We start from the raw sequence: 17335 nt of genomic DNA on the forward strand, positions 1-17335 counted from the left end.
GCCGGGAACGGGGAATCTACTCCCCTGTAGTGATCCGGGTACCCAGGTACCGAGGGGCCACCGCCCAGCTCCAGCTACCTGTTCTGGCCCCTTCCTCACTACGGCCTGCCCCGGCCCTCTTGGAGAACGCTTCACTCCCAGCCGGGAGCTGAACTCCAGACCTCTGTTCTCTCTGACCTCTCCACACTCTCTGCCCCAGCCCCTCCCCTCTCCTCTGCTTTTCCCTTACACTGGGGGCTGTGCTTGTTTGGCTGCACCAGTGTGAGATCATATTACCAAGGAGGATTAACTCTTTATGTGACAACCTGGCTGTGCCAGGGCGTCACACCATCTCCTCCTTACCACACATAACTGCACAACAAGGACCCCTTTTCACCTCCCAATGTGGTGGGGTTTCCTTTGGGCTGTTCCGGCTCTTACACAAGCAACCGTATACGTCCCCCTGCTTCCACAAGTGCACAAATAATTTAGAGTCCCAACCTATAATAATTGGGTGCAGTAAATCTGAGACTACTCCAACATCATGAGAACCACTGTCCCAGGCTGTCTTAATGACCACGCTGGAGACCGGGTATTCTGTCTCATTATTGTGGGTGCAGCCGACGTGGATCTTCCTTCCAGGAATCAAGTTGACATCAGAAGTGGCCCTCACCAGGGTCACCAAGCTCCTTGAGTCTACGACCCCTGTTACAGATTCCCCATCCACTTCCACGGAACACAGACGTGGCTTCTCGTCGGATGGGTGGTCTATATTGCAAACAGGACACTTGTGGCATGAACTGTTGTCCCTGGCTACAGTCCATCTGCGCCACTTCACCCTTGGATTTGGGATGCTCCGCACCCTTTTGGGGGACCACCCCTTTATGGGACTCCACCCCCTTATGGGCAACCACCCCTTTATGGGACTCCACCCCCTTATGGGCAACCACCCCTTTATGGGACTCCACCCCCTTATGGGCAACTATTCCCTTCTGGGACTCCGCCCCCTTTTGCGGTTTCCATGCAATGTCCTTAGCCCCCAGTTCACACCGTTTGCCCTTGTCTCCCTGGGCACCCAGTGTCCATACTGGCCCCCGAAGGGTACGCTCAAACTGGTCCATGGCTGCGACATCGCTACACACTGACAGCTTCTGCTGTCCCTGGACCAGGAACTGGTACAGCTCCTCCACAGCGTCCGCAGGGACCATTCCCTCTTTTTGGCTTTTAGCCCCCACTGCTGTCACTGGACCTCCAGGCACATGCTGTTGGTGCTGCTGGCTCTGCAGCAGCTGGTTCAGGAGCTCCTCCATGCTGCAAGGAGAAGAGGAACAGGAGGGGCGCTCCAATGGGTAATACCCGGTGGTCAAAGACAGGGGGGGGGTTAGAGAACCACTAACCTTTCCGGGTTGTACCGCCCGTACAACCAGGATCTCCAGCCTGTGGTGTATCACTGCTCACCAAGCAGGGCCTTGCAATTCCGGCTGGCCTGGAACCTCCAGTCGCTGGACTCTCGCCACTGCAGCACGGGTCCCCAACGACCTGCTGATTCACCACCAGGTGCTTGAGAGCGCTGTCCCTGTTCGTGGACCCGCCGATCCACCGCCAGCTGCTTGAGTGCGCAGACAATTTTCGTGGACCCGCCGATCCACCGCAAACCGCTTCAAAAAAATTTCGTGGACCCGCCGATCCACCGCAAGCAGTCCGTATCCACAGAAATATGTCCTAGGCCGTTGCCCCTAGCAACCAGGCTGCGTTGCCCCTAGCAACCAGACCGCATGCCCGCATTCTCCACCATATGTAACGTTGCGCCCTGCAACGTGGGGGTTTCACTCGCTTGCAGCGGTGTGAGGTAGCTTCAGCAACACACGTACACAGTCTCTTCATAGAAATTCTGGCAGTTTATTAAAAACACTCAGCATAAACTGCCCTCACACATAAACAATAAGTGCATAATGGAAGTTTAGCAACTTCCCCACTCTCTGGCTCCTGCCAGCGTACAACTCTAGCCGAGGTTCCTTCCAGGACCCAGGGCCCTCTGCAGACCCCTGTCTGTCTCTCCTCCTGGAGAGATTCGGCCCTACAGCCCTGGCCTGGCTGCACTCACCTCAGACTCTATATCAGAGCCTTGTGATCAGCCTCCGCACAGGCTGAAACACCCAGAGCTCCCGGCTCTGCTCTCGCTTGTTTCCAGCACACACACTGGACATCTGGAGCCAGTCTCTCTAGACTGCCCTAGACACACTTCCTGCAGAACTCTCGGCTCTGCTCTCACTCTCTCCCAGCACACACGCTGGACGTCTGGAGCTAGTCTCTCTCTAGACTGCCCTAGACACACTTCCTGCAGAACTCTCGGCTCTGCTCTCACTCTCTCCCAGCACACACGCTGGAAGTCTGGAGCTAGTCTCTCTCTAGACTGCCCTAGACACACTTCCTGCAGAACTCTCGGCTCTGCTCTCACTCTCTCCCAGCATACACGCTGGAAGTCTAGAGCTAGTCTCTCTCTAGACTGCCCTAGACACACTTCTCCCAGGTTCAGAGACAGGATTGCTTTAACCCCTGGAGCCGCACCCACAGGTGGTAAGGAGTGTGTAATCAGCATCACACACCCTTCCATGGCTCTGCATGTAATGCAATCCTGTGGAACCACAGGTCCCAGCCAGCTTCACATTGCAGAGCACCCACGCTTCTGCAAAACATGCCGGCCCTTTGTAATACAGCCGGTTGATACCTCACAATACATACACACATATACGCATATATACACACATATATACATACACACATACATACACACATACATACTTACATATACACATACACGCACATACACACACACATACATACATATACACACACACACATATACGCATATGTACACACATACATATACACACATTCCTTTGGCGGACATACACACACACATATACACACATACATACATAAACATACACACAGACACACACACACATACACACACATACATACATATACATACACACAGACACACACACATATACATACACACACACACCCATACATACATATCCACACACACATACACATACATACTGTGATAACACGCTCCGGGATCGCCTTTGCTGGGTTCAAAGGGCACGTATTCACCTCAGGCAGACAGCCGAATTCAAGGTGTAACTGACGCTTGGTCAGGTTTATTGCAGTGAAGCATAAACAAAAAGAAAAAAAAACACCAACAAAATAAATCCTTGCCTGTCCGGCACTAACTATACACAGTGTTATCCTGACTACCAACTGGAGGGCTTCTCCCTTCCAGCTAAACCATACAAACATCAGGCACTGCTCCTCACAAGTGTCTCCTACACAGACAGGCTTACTGTGTTCCCAGATGGAGACCCTCCCCCAACTTCCCAGATTCCTTTTACCTCCGTCCTTCACCTCCCATTAATCCATTAGTAGCCAGGTGATCCTGGCCAGGCTAAGTCACATAGGACCGATACCGGGGTGAGATATACCTGCCCTCATCCACTAATCCCACATGAGTCTCACATATCCCCCCCCTCTGCTCAGACCGCTGCAGCTGAGCAACAGCACCCACAAAACAGTGCACACGAGACAGGGCATCAGCATTCCCCATCCGCACCCCCGGGCGGTGCTCCACTGTAAAACGGTAGGCCTGAAGTGCAAGGAACCACCGGGTCACTCGGCCATTTCTTGGTCAAGTGAATGAGGTCAAACATCTGTGACCGCGGTGGTTTATCGGGCTGATAAGTCCATTGATGAACTCTCTGTGCTCGCACGGCCGTCGTCACTCCCAGCCGGGCAAGGATCTCGGCTTTTAGTTTATCAAAGTCATGCGCTGCTTCAGGCTCAAGATCAAAGTAGGCTTTTTGTGCCTCACCTGCCAGAAACGGTGCAAGCAAGTCGGCCCATCGCTCCTTTGGCCACTTTTCCCGCTCCGCCGTCCGTTCAAACGTGGTCAGGTAAGCTTCCACATCGTCCTCTGTGGTTAATTTCTGCCAGCACCGACTCACATGAATCACCCTCTGGTCAGCCTCCGCATTACTCTCCGGTACGGTCGCCAGACGCTGCGCCACCTGCTGCAAAAGTTGGCGGTCTTTAACCGTCGATTCCACCAGTTCCTTCAACTGTGCCGACATCAAGCGATTAGCCTCTTGCTGCACAGCTGCGGATTGTACCAGCGCTTTCACCACGTCATCCATTATGATGCGCTGTAACGTGCTGCCCGCGTTCTCCACCACAATGTGATAACACGCTCCGGGATCGCCTTTGCTGGGTTCAAAGGGCACGTATTCACCTCAGGCAGACAGCCGAATTCAAGGTGTAACTGACGCTTGGTCAGGTTTATTGCAGTGAAGCATAAACAAAAAGAAAAAAAACACCAACAAAATAAATCCTTGCCTGTCCGGCACTAACTATACATGGTGTTATCCTAACTACCAACTGGAGGGCTTCTCCCTTCCAGCTAAACCATACAAACATCAGGCACTGCTCCTCACAAGTGTCTCCTACACAGACAGGCTTACTGTGTTCCCAGATGGAGACCCTCCCCCAACTTCCCAGATTCCTTTTACCTCCGTCCTTCACCTCCCATTAATCCATTAGTAGCCAGGTGATCCTGGCCAGGCTAAGTCACATAGGACCGATACCGGGGTGAGATATACCTGCCCTCATCCACTAATCCCACATGAGTCTCACATCTTGTATATAGCGGCAGTATTATAGTAGTTATATTCTTGTACATAGGGGGCAGTATTATAGTAGTTATATTCTTGTACATAGGGAGCAGTATTATAGTAGTTATATTTTTGTACATAGGGAGCAGTATTATAGTAGTTATATTCTTGTATATAGGAGCAGTATGATAGTAGTTATATTCTTGTACATAGGGGGCAGTATGATAGTTATATTCTTGTACATAGGGGCAGTATTATAGTAGTTATATTCTTGTATATAGGAGCATTATTATAGTAGTTATATTCTTGTATATAGGGGGCAGTATTATAGTAGTTATATTCTTGTACATAGGGGGCAGTATTATAGTAGTTATATTTCTGTACATAGAGGCAGTATTATAGCAGTTATATTCTTGTACATAGGGGCAGTATTATAGCAGTTATATTCTTGTACATAGGGGCAGTATTATAGTAGTTATATTCTTGTATATAGGAGCAGTATTATAGTAGTTATATTCTTTGTGATAACACGCTCCGGGATCGCCTTTGCTGGGTTCAAAGGGCACGTATTCACCTCAGGCAGACAGCCGAATTCAAGGTGTAACTGACGCTTGGTCAGGTTTATTGCAGTGAAGCATAAACAAAAAGAAAAAAAAACACCAACAAAATAAATCCTTGCCTGTCCGGCACTAACTATACACAGTGTTATCCTAACTACCAACTGGAGGGCTTCTCCCTTCCAGCTAAACCATACAAACATCAGGCACTGCTCCTCACAAGTGTCTCCTACACAGACAGGCTTACTGTGTTCCCAGATGGAGACCCTCCCCCAACTTCCCAGATTCCTTTTACCTCCGTCCTTCACCTCCCATTAATCCATTAGTAGCCAGGTGATCGTGGCCAGGCTAAGTCACATAGGACCGATACCGGGGTGAGATATACCTGCCCTCATCCACTAATCCCACATGAGTCTCACAATACATACATATATACACACACACTCACTCACCTTTGTATATTAGATGAAGAGTGCAGTATTGAGTACAATTTTTCCTTGCAGTACCATGCTTCACCACATGGAGTGCACTTTCATTCAGGCATAGACAATAGTCTGCAGCTCTATCATACTGTCTAATTTATAAAATTGTTGCATTTTTGGATTATAGGGTTAATGATCACATTTGCTTCTGTAAATTTTAAGTTTTTGTAAATATATGAAATATCTCTGATCGTCACACTAAGAATTATCTTTATGTTTCAGAACGGTGACTCTGTGGTTACAGAAGATTGTGGGACGTCCTGCTCCTGCCGGTCAGGAGTGCTGTCCTGTGCTTCATCCACCTGCGCAGCATCCTTCTGCCAGCCGAGAGAGGGCGTGCGCAGCTGTCAGCAGCTCGGATCCCAATGTACACTAAAAGCCGATGGCAAATTCATTACTTTTGATGGCATCTCTGGACAGTTCCCAATGGATGGATCATACGTGATGTCATCGTCTTGCAGCAAAGACGAAAAAGACCATTTCATGGTGGTGGCTGAAGTTAAAAAGTGCAGCAGTTCCAAAAAGGGAAGAGCTCTGCAAATCTTTACATCCCAAGGTCTCATATCTGTGACCGTGGAGCAGGACATCTGGGTGAGATTCGTCTTCTGAATGTTGAGAGTCTACATTTTTTTGGGCAAATTTTCCTTTAATTAAGACTTGTATCTGAACAGCTTTCATGATATAGTTAAAGGGGCATCAAAAGATTTGCCTATAAAATTCTTTGCTGGTGGTAATGTTGAATGCTCCCACACAGTTTTCTCTCTCCTCCTTGTTCATTGCACAGCCCCATGCATATTATATGTTCTGTGCATGCGCCGAATCGATAATTTCTGGTTTTGACAGAATCCAGTGTAATCATAGGAACTGGAGGAATATCGGAGTGTGGCACCACGGTGGCACAGTTCATCCACACATTTCTCTCTCTTCTCATTGTTCCCTGCACAGCCCCATGCATAGTATATGTTCTGCACATGCGCCGAATAGATAATTTCTGGTTTTGACAGAATCCAGTGTAATCACATGAACTGTAGCTGTCATATGACAGAGTGCTGGACAGGAGGAATATCGAAGAGTGGCACCACAGTGGCACAGTTCTTCCACACAGTTCTTCCTCTTTTCCTTGTTCTCTGCACAGCCCTATGCATATTTTATGTTCTGCGCATGCGCCGGATGGATAATTTCTGATATTGGTAGAATCCTGTCCAATCACATGAACTGTAGTGGTCATATAACAGAGCGATGGGCAGGAGAAATATCAGAGAGTGGCACCACGGTGGCACAGTTCATCCACACAGTTCTCTCTCTCCTCCTTGTTCCCTGCACAGCCCCATGCAAAATATATGTTCTGCACATGCGCCGAACAGATAATTTCTGATTTTGACAGAATCCTGTCATATCACATGAACTGTAGTCGTCATATAACAGAGTGATGGGCTGGAAGAATATCGGAGAGTGGCACCATGGTGGCACAGTTCTATCTCTTCTCCTTGTTCCCTGCACAGCCCCGTGAATAGTATATGTTCTGCGCATGCGCCAGATGGATAATTTCTGATTTTGACAGAATCCTGTCCAATCACATGAACTGTAGTTACCCTATAACAGAGCAATGGGCAGGAGGAATATCAGAGAGAGGCACCACGGTGGCACAAACCACAGTTCCTCCTCTCAGCCCAGAAGTTTATGAATCCTACAGGGGACAAAAACTTTTTTTTAAGTGCAAATTTTGAAAAAATTGTTACATCTACTCTAAAAATTGGATGTTGGGTGGCGTAAGGGAATTTAATTTTTTTGATTTTCTCCATTTTTTTCTTGTAGTTGAATGGTTGGGAGCTTCAAGCCCCAAGAGATCTTGGAAATGGTACTATGAAGATCCAGAAATCCCAGACTGGAACATCCGTAGAGCTGCTCAACCAGATAATTGTGATAATTAACAAGACTGGTGAAATACAAATCACTCCAAAGGAGCAGATGTCCGGCAAGTTGTGTGGACCTTGTGGAAACTTCAACAGAAAGGCCGACGATGATCTCCTTCTAAAGACCGGTGAAGTGTCAGCGGACATCTCCTTTACAGTCAACTCCTGGATCGCGAGACACTTGAGCCCATGGTGAGATTGTCAGCAATTTTTAATTAAGACTTAAAGGTGTTGTCTCAAGTTCCTTTCTTCAGGAGTACACAGCTCCTCAGCCTTCTGGCTTCCTGCCTGAAGGGGGCAGTGCAGTCCTGAAGATTGACAGTTCAGGCCTGCGGCATTGCTGAGCTCTGCAACATAAGAAGACACTAGTATCTCAATGGGAGGTACATAGGTATAATGCTGGACCACGGGGGACCTGGGCTTACCCTTTAGTGGGTAGTGAGGAGGACGCCAGGTACCACTCCCAGTGGAGTGACCAGGACTGTGGCAGCTGACCCTCAGGACAGGAGACAGACTCAGGTGCAGGTGGGATAATTAAGGCACACTGAACAGGTGGGTATGGACAGGAATGGGGGCTTTGGCAGGGACAGATAGGCATGGGAAGGCAGGTACTGGGGGCAGACACAGGGTTAATGGGACCTGACAAGTAGAGATGAGCGAACCTTAGGCTCGAGGTTCGGGTTCGGAAACTGAGCTCCAAAAAGCACTATTTCCAGGAAATGCCTCTCAGGCTATGGCTGAGAGACACTGTATTTAAGGCAACCTCCCAATAGGGGAGGTGCCTGTGCAACATATTCAGTTAGTCAGTAAACAAGTCTGCTAGTTGTCAGTAGAGAAGAGTGAACCTTAGGCTCGAGGTTCGGGTTCGGAAACAGAGCTCCAAAAAGCCAAGGTTTTGGTTCGAGGTTTCAGTGAGTGTTGAGTATGAACCACTCAAACGAACAGCGCTGTGCTTGTGCATGAGTCGTGCACAGCCCTGTGCGAGCAGTGTGTAGTGTTTGATCGGCTCACATTTGTGGTAAAATCAGTGTGATCAGATGTAGGGTACACACACAAACCCCCGAAAGAAAAAATAAACCCTGACTTGAAAGTGTTTTGCTTATGGGCCATTAACAAAAAACTTCCGAGGCAGGGTGGGCATGGTTTATTTTCTTGGGGGGGTTGTGTATATGCTACATCTGATCACGCTGAATTTACCCCAAATTGAGCCAATCAAACACTGCATGCGGCTCGCACAGGACTGTACATCACTCATACCCAAGCACAGCGCTGCTTATTTGAGTGGTTCGTACTCGTCACTCGCTCGAATCTCGAACAAGAACCTTGTTTTTTGGAGCTTTGTTTCCAAACCCGAACCTCGAGCCTAAGCTTCACTCATCTCTACTGACAACTAGCAGACTTGTTTACTGACTAACTAAATATGTTGCACAGGCACCTCCCCTAATGGGAGGATGCCTTAAATGCACAGTGCCTCTCAGCCGTAGCCTGAGAGGCATTTCCTGGAAATAGTGCTCCGGCTCTTTAAGAGGAGGGCCAGTGTGCACGCACACGACTTATGTGCACTCCCGGGAACCATGTGCAGTATGTACAGGGCTTGGGAGGGGAAGGGGCGGCAGCAGCACACGAGGATGGCTGGGGGAGTAAGTAGAGGCTGTGACCCAGCCGGGGGTCACCGGCGCTACAATAGGGATCCTCGTACAGATTTTGTATTTTAATGTCACTTTATATTACACCTTAAGACGGTAATGGTATAATTAATAATAGGAGAACGCATGCATTTATCGTTTAAGTTCACAATTTACTGCTCTACGACTATTCAAAAATGTAATATTTTTTTTTTCTTTTTAGTTCGCCGTGATGAGTTACATACAAGTTTCTTCCAAAGGCAAAATGAACCTGATCTCTCGTCATAAGACTCCACCACAAGAATTATTTTTTTCCTATTCCAAAAATGCTGATTCAGCGGTTCTGCTCAAGAGTGAATGTCCCATAGTCAACAGATGAAATCCAGCCGTACAATATATCGCCAAATTGGAGGATTTGGGCACAAAAGAAAGCAAAGGATGAATCGGTCCCATAGTCTGTAAGACGCTGCTAAGACTTCACTGTATAGATTTGTTTACATTCACATCTGTATTTTATATTAAAAGGCGACAAACGTTGAATCCTTGAATATTTTGTCGAATTTTTAAATTTTGGATACAAATACTCAGATATTCTCATCAGTATATAACTATAAAAAAAATGTGTCTATAGATAAAGTTACAACTGATAACAACTGTTCAAAACATGAAAAATATCTGAGAATTTTTGTTATGCACCAATAAATATTTTCAAAAAATAAATTTGTACAATTTGTGCATCTTCGATTGAATTTTGTCTGGAAATTTTATTTGCATCAAATCTAAATGTCACGATCCCTCTGAGCAGAGCATCTTTCAGACTAGACCTGGTAGTGACAATTTTCCTCTGTGCAGAGCATCTTGCCTGTGGAGATGCTCTGCTGCACCTTCCTGAATTACTGAGCTGGCAGCCTGTTTAACTCAGCAGGATTCCATGATGGTGCTGATTGCTCAGCTATTCCACCTTCCTGGTAATTGCTCAGGTTTCTTTACTGAGCATGCTCGTCCAGAACGTCACCAGTTGTATTCTCTGGTTCTGCAGTTGTGATATTGGCTTGTGTCTATGCTAGTGTTTTTATCTTTGTTTCCTGACCCCGGATTGTTATTTGATTCCTCTCTGCACTCTCCCTGTTCCTGTCGTGACCTCCTGCCTTTTGACCTCGGACCGTTACCTGACCACGTCTCTGTTTTCTCCCTGAACCTATTACGTGCGCTCCTGATATTCTGAGCCTCGGATTGTGACCTGACCAGGCCTCTGTTTACTCCATGTGATCCTACGTGTTCTCCTGTTACCAGAACCCAAATTTCCTAACTACTCTTCTGTCTATACTATTCGTAAGTAGGGACTGCATCACACTAAAGTTCTCCAGCGCCTCTTAATGTCTTGAAAAGTCATGCACAATATCAAAATGCTTCCCAGGAAAATCTCTTCAAAAGTGGCCATTGTAACAAAAAGTAAAGCGACTTTCTTTATTACTTCTTTATATATATATATATATATATATATATATATATATATATATATATATATATATATATATATATATTGAATTAGGCTAAAAAAACAATTATGTAAAATATTGGTGTCACAACAACTCTGTGGGATAGCAGGGAATTGTGGCTCCTAAGTTGTCTCTCAAGTTAAAGGCCCCTATGCCATCCCTAACCACAGGGATGCTCTTGACGATGGCGAGGTCTGAGTCTCTTCAAACTCTGTTACACAGTGAACGCACGCACAAAGGTGAAGACAATAAGAGATTAAGAAGGAAAGAACAAGAGCAGGAAAGAAGCAACAAGACAACAGGGGTAAACTCCACAACAAAACCAAGCAAAAAGAAGAACTATCTTCAGAAAGTCTGGAACACCACACCTCGACAAACTATAGCTGGCATGGGTGGAAGGATTCAACCAGTATAAATAGGAGGGGAACAGATGTGATAGGCCTCCTCACAACATGTGATAAAAGGAGCACGCAGACTGGCAGAGATTAACTCCTGCTAGCCTGGTTATGAATCAGCATAAAGCAGGTTGACACCCAAATCTGCTTGTGTTGATCCAAGACACCCAGAGACCATTGGTCGGAGTGTCAGAAACTGCAATCTAAACAGCACCCAATGCCACCATGATAGTTTGCTTGTTAGGCTCCTGTGATCATATGTGGTGGGGAAGTTTATCACATCTGCTCCCCTCCTATTTATGCTGGATGAAATCTTCTACCCCTGCCAGCTATAGGAAATCCTGTGTTGGTCTATGAGCTTTGGTGGCCGAGACTTTTCTAGTGAAAGTTTTGCTTTTGTTTGGATTGGTTGTGGAGTTAACCCCTGTTGTTTGTTCTTTCCTTCCTGCTCTTGTTTTCATCCTAATCTCTTGTCTTATGCCTGTATATGTGCGTGCGGAGTAACAGAGCTTGGTTTCCCCGGTCAGTCTTTTTCTGCGGTTTTCAATACACTCCTGTCCCATCCCTCCCTGGCAGGAGTGGAAGAGGGAATAAGATGAGGACTGGTCTGGAGTAGGGACAGGAAGGAGACTCAGGCATTCCCACCATTAGGGGTATTTCTGAGGATAGTGAAAGTATAGGGCCCCTAGATTGAGAGTCAGCTTCGGAGTCCTGGTTCCCTGCTATCCCTTAGTATTAAATACATATGGTATCCAGTAAAGAGTGATAAGAATATTTGTAAGACATGGGGCCATTAAAGGCTTTGCTCTCTCTGCAGACGAAGACCTGATGGCCCAAAATTGTACCGTAAGAAGAAAAAAAATGAAATTGTTCTCGATTTGCTATATAATTGGGGACTTAATTGGATTTGTATTGACAAATATCTCATTTGTGCTCCGATGGGTCATTCTTTATATTACGGCCGGTCAGAATAATCCCTGTTTATTTTGGAAGAATGAATCGTTTATCACCACCGACACTGCCATGTTGAAGGTCTAAGGTGGATGGGCAAAAACAATTAAAAAGTTAATTTACTTGCTGGATGAACGAGGTAGCCCCAAGGCTGCAATTATTTCTCACACAGTTTGTGCGTAAAGAGCCTCTTTCCATGCAGGGGAGGTCCAATGACAAATTAGCGGTCTGGAAATCTTTCACTTTTGTTCTAGAATTTTTTTTTGGTAGCTTCTGAATCTATTGACTTTGGTACCGTATATGAATATCTAATGAAACCTTTGCAGGTTTTGACTAAAGAGATGATTTCTTTGCTTTTTCTGGTGGAAGATGACATGGGTACTGCTGCAGCCAATCAGTGACTTCTGACTGGTTGCAGCGGTGACATGACATCACCCGCCAGAAGAGTAAGCCAAAAGACCAACGTGGGACATGGGCTGCAATACTGGGAAATGAAAGGGATTGGGAAGGTATTTTCACTTTTTTGATCCTTTAATGCTCCAGACCAGCTGAAACAAGACCTAGAAATTGGGGAGTCACTCAAGATTCCTCCGTTCGGTCAAGAACCCGTCAATCTGTGATGAAACCGCACCTCACAGCCCCATCCTGACTGTGAAAGCCATGCAATACGACCTTGTCCCTTCCGCCAACAAGGGAAATTCCACGCCACACTGACATCTCATGTCTCTGCGGGTACAGGGAGGCACGGGGAGGGAGACAGAGTAGACTGCGCAAACTCCGCCATGGCACCCATTTTTCTCACAACCCCAACCAGCTGCCAGAACAGCTGCCTGGATATACTCAGGAACTCTTCCTTATTCTTGATTGGATTTTGTCACCTTGCCATTTGGCTCCCAGTTCTTGGTGTTGGATTCTTGTTGCAGGGCAGGTGGGTGTAAATGAACAGTGACAACTGACTGACATATATGAATGTCATATTCCTCATCATTTTCCTCACAGTGGAACAGGATTCTGCTGGTCCAGTACAGTAGTCTGCCCCCACTTCCTCATTAGATATAGGCCTGGTTCGTTAACAGGACTATTTCAGGCCAGAAACCAGCCCAGGTAGTGTGTAATGTTAAACCGAGTGCACGGACATGGAATTTAGGAATCGACGTAAAAGAACAACCCAGGATTACATTATACTGTATATTTAATCGCCTTAAGGGCACTCTAGATAATACACTATATACAAGAGGAGGTTTACAGATATTATGTCAGAAGTACAGTTACAGATAAGTTATGGTTGTAAACAGATACACACATGGATCAACTACCTTGTTCCTTTACAGCTAGGCCTGGTTCTGGCTCGGCACAAGGGGATGCTGTGGAGCCACTGGTTTCCTTGGCACTTTCCCCACATGTGACTTGACGCAACCTCCAAGATAAAAGACACAGACAAAATGTCTGCTCCCATTTTTAAGAACCTATGTACCTCCCATGTACCTTCCCACCTTGTGACTGAAGACAGGACTGGACAAGGGATGCATCTTTAGCTGCCAGAAAGTTATGAATTCTCAGTTTTCCGCAAATCTCCGTCTCTGAGTGTCCCATTCGGGCGATACGACCATCATCTTTCTAGTTATGATTTGATCTATCCAAAGTTATGAAACATGATAGGTCTGTAGGCTTCCTTCAGAAAGTTATTCATTTTGAACTAATTCGCATGGCACACTATTAATAGAAAATATGTGTGACGTGCATCTCGCCTTCATGAAGCTGGAAGTATAACTGCAAAATATGTGGGAGTGAAGTGCTCCCTAATATTGCAGCTCTTGAACAGGAGCCTCAAAGTCTGAGATTCTTGTTTGAAGCTGCTTGTAAAACTTGGGTGCCTGGATGTGCTCAGGAACTCTTCCTTAGTCTTGATTGGATTTTGTCACCTTGCCATTTGGCTCCCAGTTCTTGGTGTTTGATTCTTGTTGTAGGGCAGGGGGTGTGTGTAATGAACAGTAACAGCTGATTGACATGTATGAATGTCATATTCCTCATCATTTTCCTCACAATTTTCAGTGGTTTAGGTAACTAAAATCAGCAAACATAGTAGCTCCAAAAACAGTTCGCCTCTGGGGGATCTTGTGGAGTTGAGTGTTTTGGAGCCACCCATGGGTCTTCTAGTGACCCAGTCAACAGCCCCGTTATGGTCCATTTTAGATTATGGGCTGTGTTGTTGCTGGGTCTCTAATGGAGAACAATGATCCTTTTATAACAAAAAACTAAACAGAAATCCCAACATTACACAACATAGAATGCAATAAATTGTAGACGTGAGAAGAGAGCCTGATCTTCCCAGGCTGGAGCAGCCTGAAATGTCTCACTTCAAGCTCTGCTGAAAGCCAGGTCATGGAACAATTAACAATGGACTCCGCTAACGAGCTGCCCTTCTGAGACGGATGAATCTGTCTACAAAGCACATTATTTACAGGTGATACAAAGAGAAAGGTAAATGGCATCAGAACATTCCTGATGCTAGAAAGTTACAAGCGACCTTCTATTGGCTGCAACTGTGTATAAACCCTCCTTATATAAATAGTGTCGGGAGGAAAAGGGGAGACAACGGCCCCAATGCTGGTATGTATCCATTTATTTATTTATCTATTTTTGTAAAAGTAGATAAAGAATCTGCTCATTATTTCAACTTTACATCCTCACACAGGTTCCTTTATTGCTCCAGATTAGATGCTATCTGCAGAATGACGTCCAGCATGTCGGTCCTGGTTTTTGCACTTTGTATGACAGGTGCGTGATGGACTTATTGTGTGGTGTATCATAGGGAATGTGGAGATTCTTGTTTCTTTCCTTCCTTTCTTATTTTCTCCCATCTTTAATATCTCTCTTACTTTGTAATCTTTCTTTTTCACTGTCTCCCTTCCTTCCTTCCTTTCTTCTTTCCTTTCTTTCTTTCTTTCTTTATTTCCTTCTTTCTTTCTCTGTCTCCCTTCTTTCCTTTCTTTTTTCTTTATTTTCTGTCTCCTTCTTTCCTTCCTTTCTTTATTTTTCTGTTTCTTTCTTTCTTTCTCCATCCCATAATTCCTTCCTTTTTTTCTTTTTCTTTTTTTTTTCTTTGTTTCTTTGTTTCTTTCTTCCTTTCTATTTCTTTTTCTTTCTTTCTTTCCTTCTCTTTTTCTTTCTTTCCTTTCTGTTTTCTTTTTTTTCTCCATTCCATAATTCCTTCCTTTCTTTCTCTTTCTTTCTCTTTCTTTCTTTCTTTCTTTCTTCTTTCTTTCTCTGTCTTCCTTCTTTCCTTCTTTTTCTTTCTTTCTTTTTTCTCTCTGTCTTCCTTCTTTACTTTTCTTTTTTCTTTCTTTCTTCCTTCTTTCCTTCTCTTTTTCTTTTTCTTTCTCTCTTTCTTTCTTTCTTTCTTTCTCTCTGTCTTCCTTCTTTCCTTCTATTTTTCTTTCTTTCTTTTTTTCTCTTTCTTTCTTTCTTTCTTTCTTTCTTTCTCTCTGTCTCCATGTATCCCTATTTCCCTTCCTTCCTTCTTTCCTCCCTTTTTCTCTTTCTTTCATTTTTTCTTTCTTTCTTTCTGTATTTCTCTTTCTTTCTTTCTTTCTTACTTTCTTTCTTTTTGTCTCCCTTCTTTTCTTTCTTTCTTTTTCATTCTTTCTCTCTGTCTTCCTTCTTTCCTTCTTTTTCTTTCTTTCTTTTCTCTCTCTGTCTTCCTTCTTTACTTTTCTTTTTCTTTCTTTCTTTTTATCTTTCTTTCTCTCTTTCTTTCTTTCTCTCTGTCTTCCTTCTTTCCTTCTCTTTTTCTTTCTTTTTTTCTCTTTCTTTCTCTCTGTCTCCCTGTATCCCTATCTCCCTTCCTTCCTTCTTTCCTTCCTTTTTCTCTGTCTTTCATTTTTTCTTACTTTCTTTTTGTCTCCCTTCTTTTCTTTCTTTCTTTCTTTCTTTCTTTCTTTCTTTCTTTCTTTCTTTCTTTCTTTCTTTCTTTCTCTCTCTTTCTTTTTGTCTTCCTTTTTCCTTCATTCCAGCTTCACTTACCTTTCTCATCTTCTACTTTTATAGTTCCTGAAAGAACTTTACACCTTTCACTACTGATCATTTTCCCCAGATTCTTCTCTGGACTCTCCTTCCTTCTTGGCAAAGTATCTTGTTGGCGCTCTCCGTGAACCCATCTTCACCAGCTCCTAACCTTCTATTACATTGCTTTACCTTTTACCATATTCTGACTCCTTTCATCTTACCCTACTTTAGACAACTTTTATTTTGGAGCCATCATTGCAATCAGTAGATCACCACTTGTCTGGCTCCTGTCACCAGAAAGACATCTCTACACTGTCGGGAAATGTAATTATAGAAGACAACCAGTCAGAAGATTAGCTAACTATGCAACACATGGATGGCTTGAGTGGTTTGCAAAGTGGTTCTCTGATCTGGCTGATTAAGAAGCTACGAAGCAGGAGATATCGCTAAAGGGCATATTCATGTGTATTTCGTATTATTATTATTTATTATTATAGCACCATTAATTCCATGGTGCTTTACAAGTGAAAGAGGGTATACGTACAAAAATCATTAACAGTGCAAAACAGACTGGTATAGGAGGAGAGAGGACCCTGCCCACGAGGGCTCACAGTCTACAGGAGGAGAGGACCCTGCCCGTGAGGGCTCACAGTCTACAGGAGGAGAGAGGATCCTGCCCACGAGGGCTCACAGTCTACAGGGAATGGGTGATGGTATGATAGGTGAGGACAGAGCTGGTTGCGCAGTGGTGTACTGGACTGAGGGCTATTGTAGTTTGTAGGCTTGTTGGAAGAGGGGGGTCCTGAGGTTCCTCTTGAAGCTTTCCACGGTAGGGGAGAGTCTGAAATGCAGAGGTAGAGCGTTCCAGAGTATGGGGGAGGCACGGGAGAGATCTTGTACGCGATTGTGGGAAGAGGAGATCTTGTGAGGATCTGAGGTTGCGTGCAGGTAGGTCCCGGGGGACTAGGTCACAGATGTAAGGAGGAGACAGGTTGTGGATGGCTTTGTATGTCATGGATAATATTTTGAACTGGAGTCGTTGGGCGATGGGAAGCCAGTGAAGGGATTCGCAGAGTGGCGAGGCTGGGGAATAGCGGGGGGAGAGGTGAATTAAGTGGGCCGCAGAGTTTAGGATAGATTGGAGGGGTGCAAGAGTGTTGGAAGGGAGGCCAGAGAGCAGGAGGTTGCAGTAGTCGAGGCGGGAGATGATGAGGGCATGCACTAATGTTTTTGCTGATTCTTGGTTAAGGAAGGCA

General features: G+C 45.3%; 1 protein-coding gene across 1 annotated transcript in view; it reads left to right on the top strand.

The window, feature by feature from the left end:
• Positions 1 to 9949, top strand: part of LOC142256561 (IgGFc-binding protein-like) — a 112202-nt gene extending 102253 nt beyond the window's left edge. Inside the window, exons 36-38 of the mRNA XM_075328320.1 lie at positions 5914 to 6282; positions 7507 to 7796; positions 9453 to 9949. Of these exons, the coding sequence (XP_075184435.1) occupies positions 5914 to 6282; positions 7507 to 7796; positions 9453 to 9462 (669 nt within the window). The 3' untranslated portion in view covers positions 9463 to 9949. The remainder of the gene's footprint in view (positions 1 to 5913; positions 6283 to 7506; positions 7797 to 9452) is intronic.
• The last annotated feature ends 7386 nt before the right edge of the window (positions 9950 to 17335 follow it).

The sequence above is a fragment of the Anomaloglossus baeobatrachus genome, chromosome 11, assembly GCF_048569485.1.
Source record: "Anomaloglossus baeobatrachus isolate aAnoBae1 chromosome 11, aAnoBae1.hap1, whole genome shotgun sequence".
NCBI lineage: Eukaryota > Metazoa > Chordata > Amphibia > Anura > Aromobatidae > Anomaloglossus > Anomaloglossus baeobatrachus.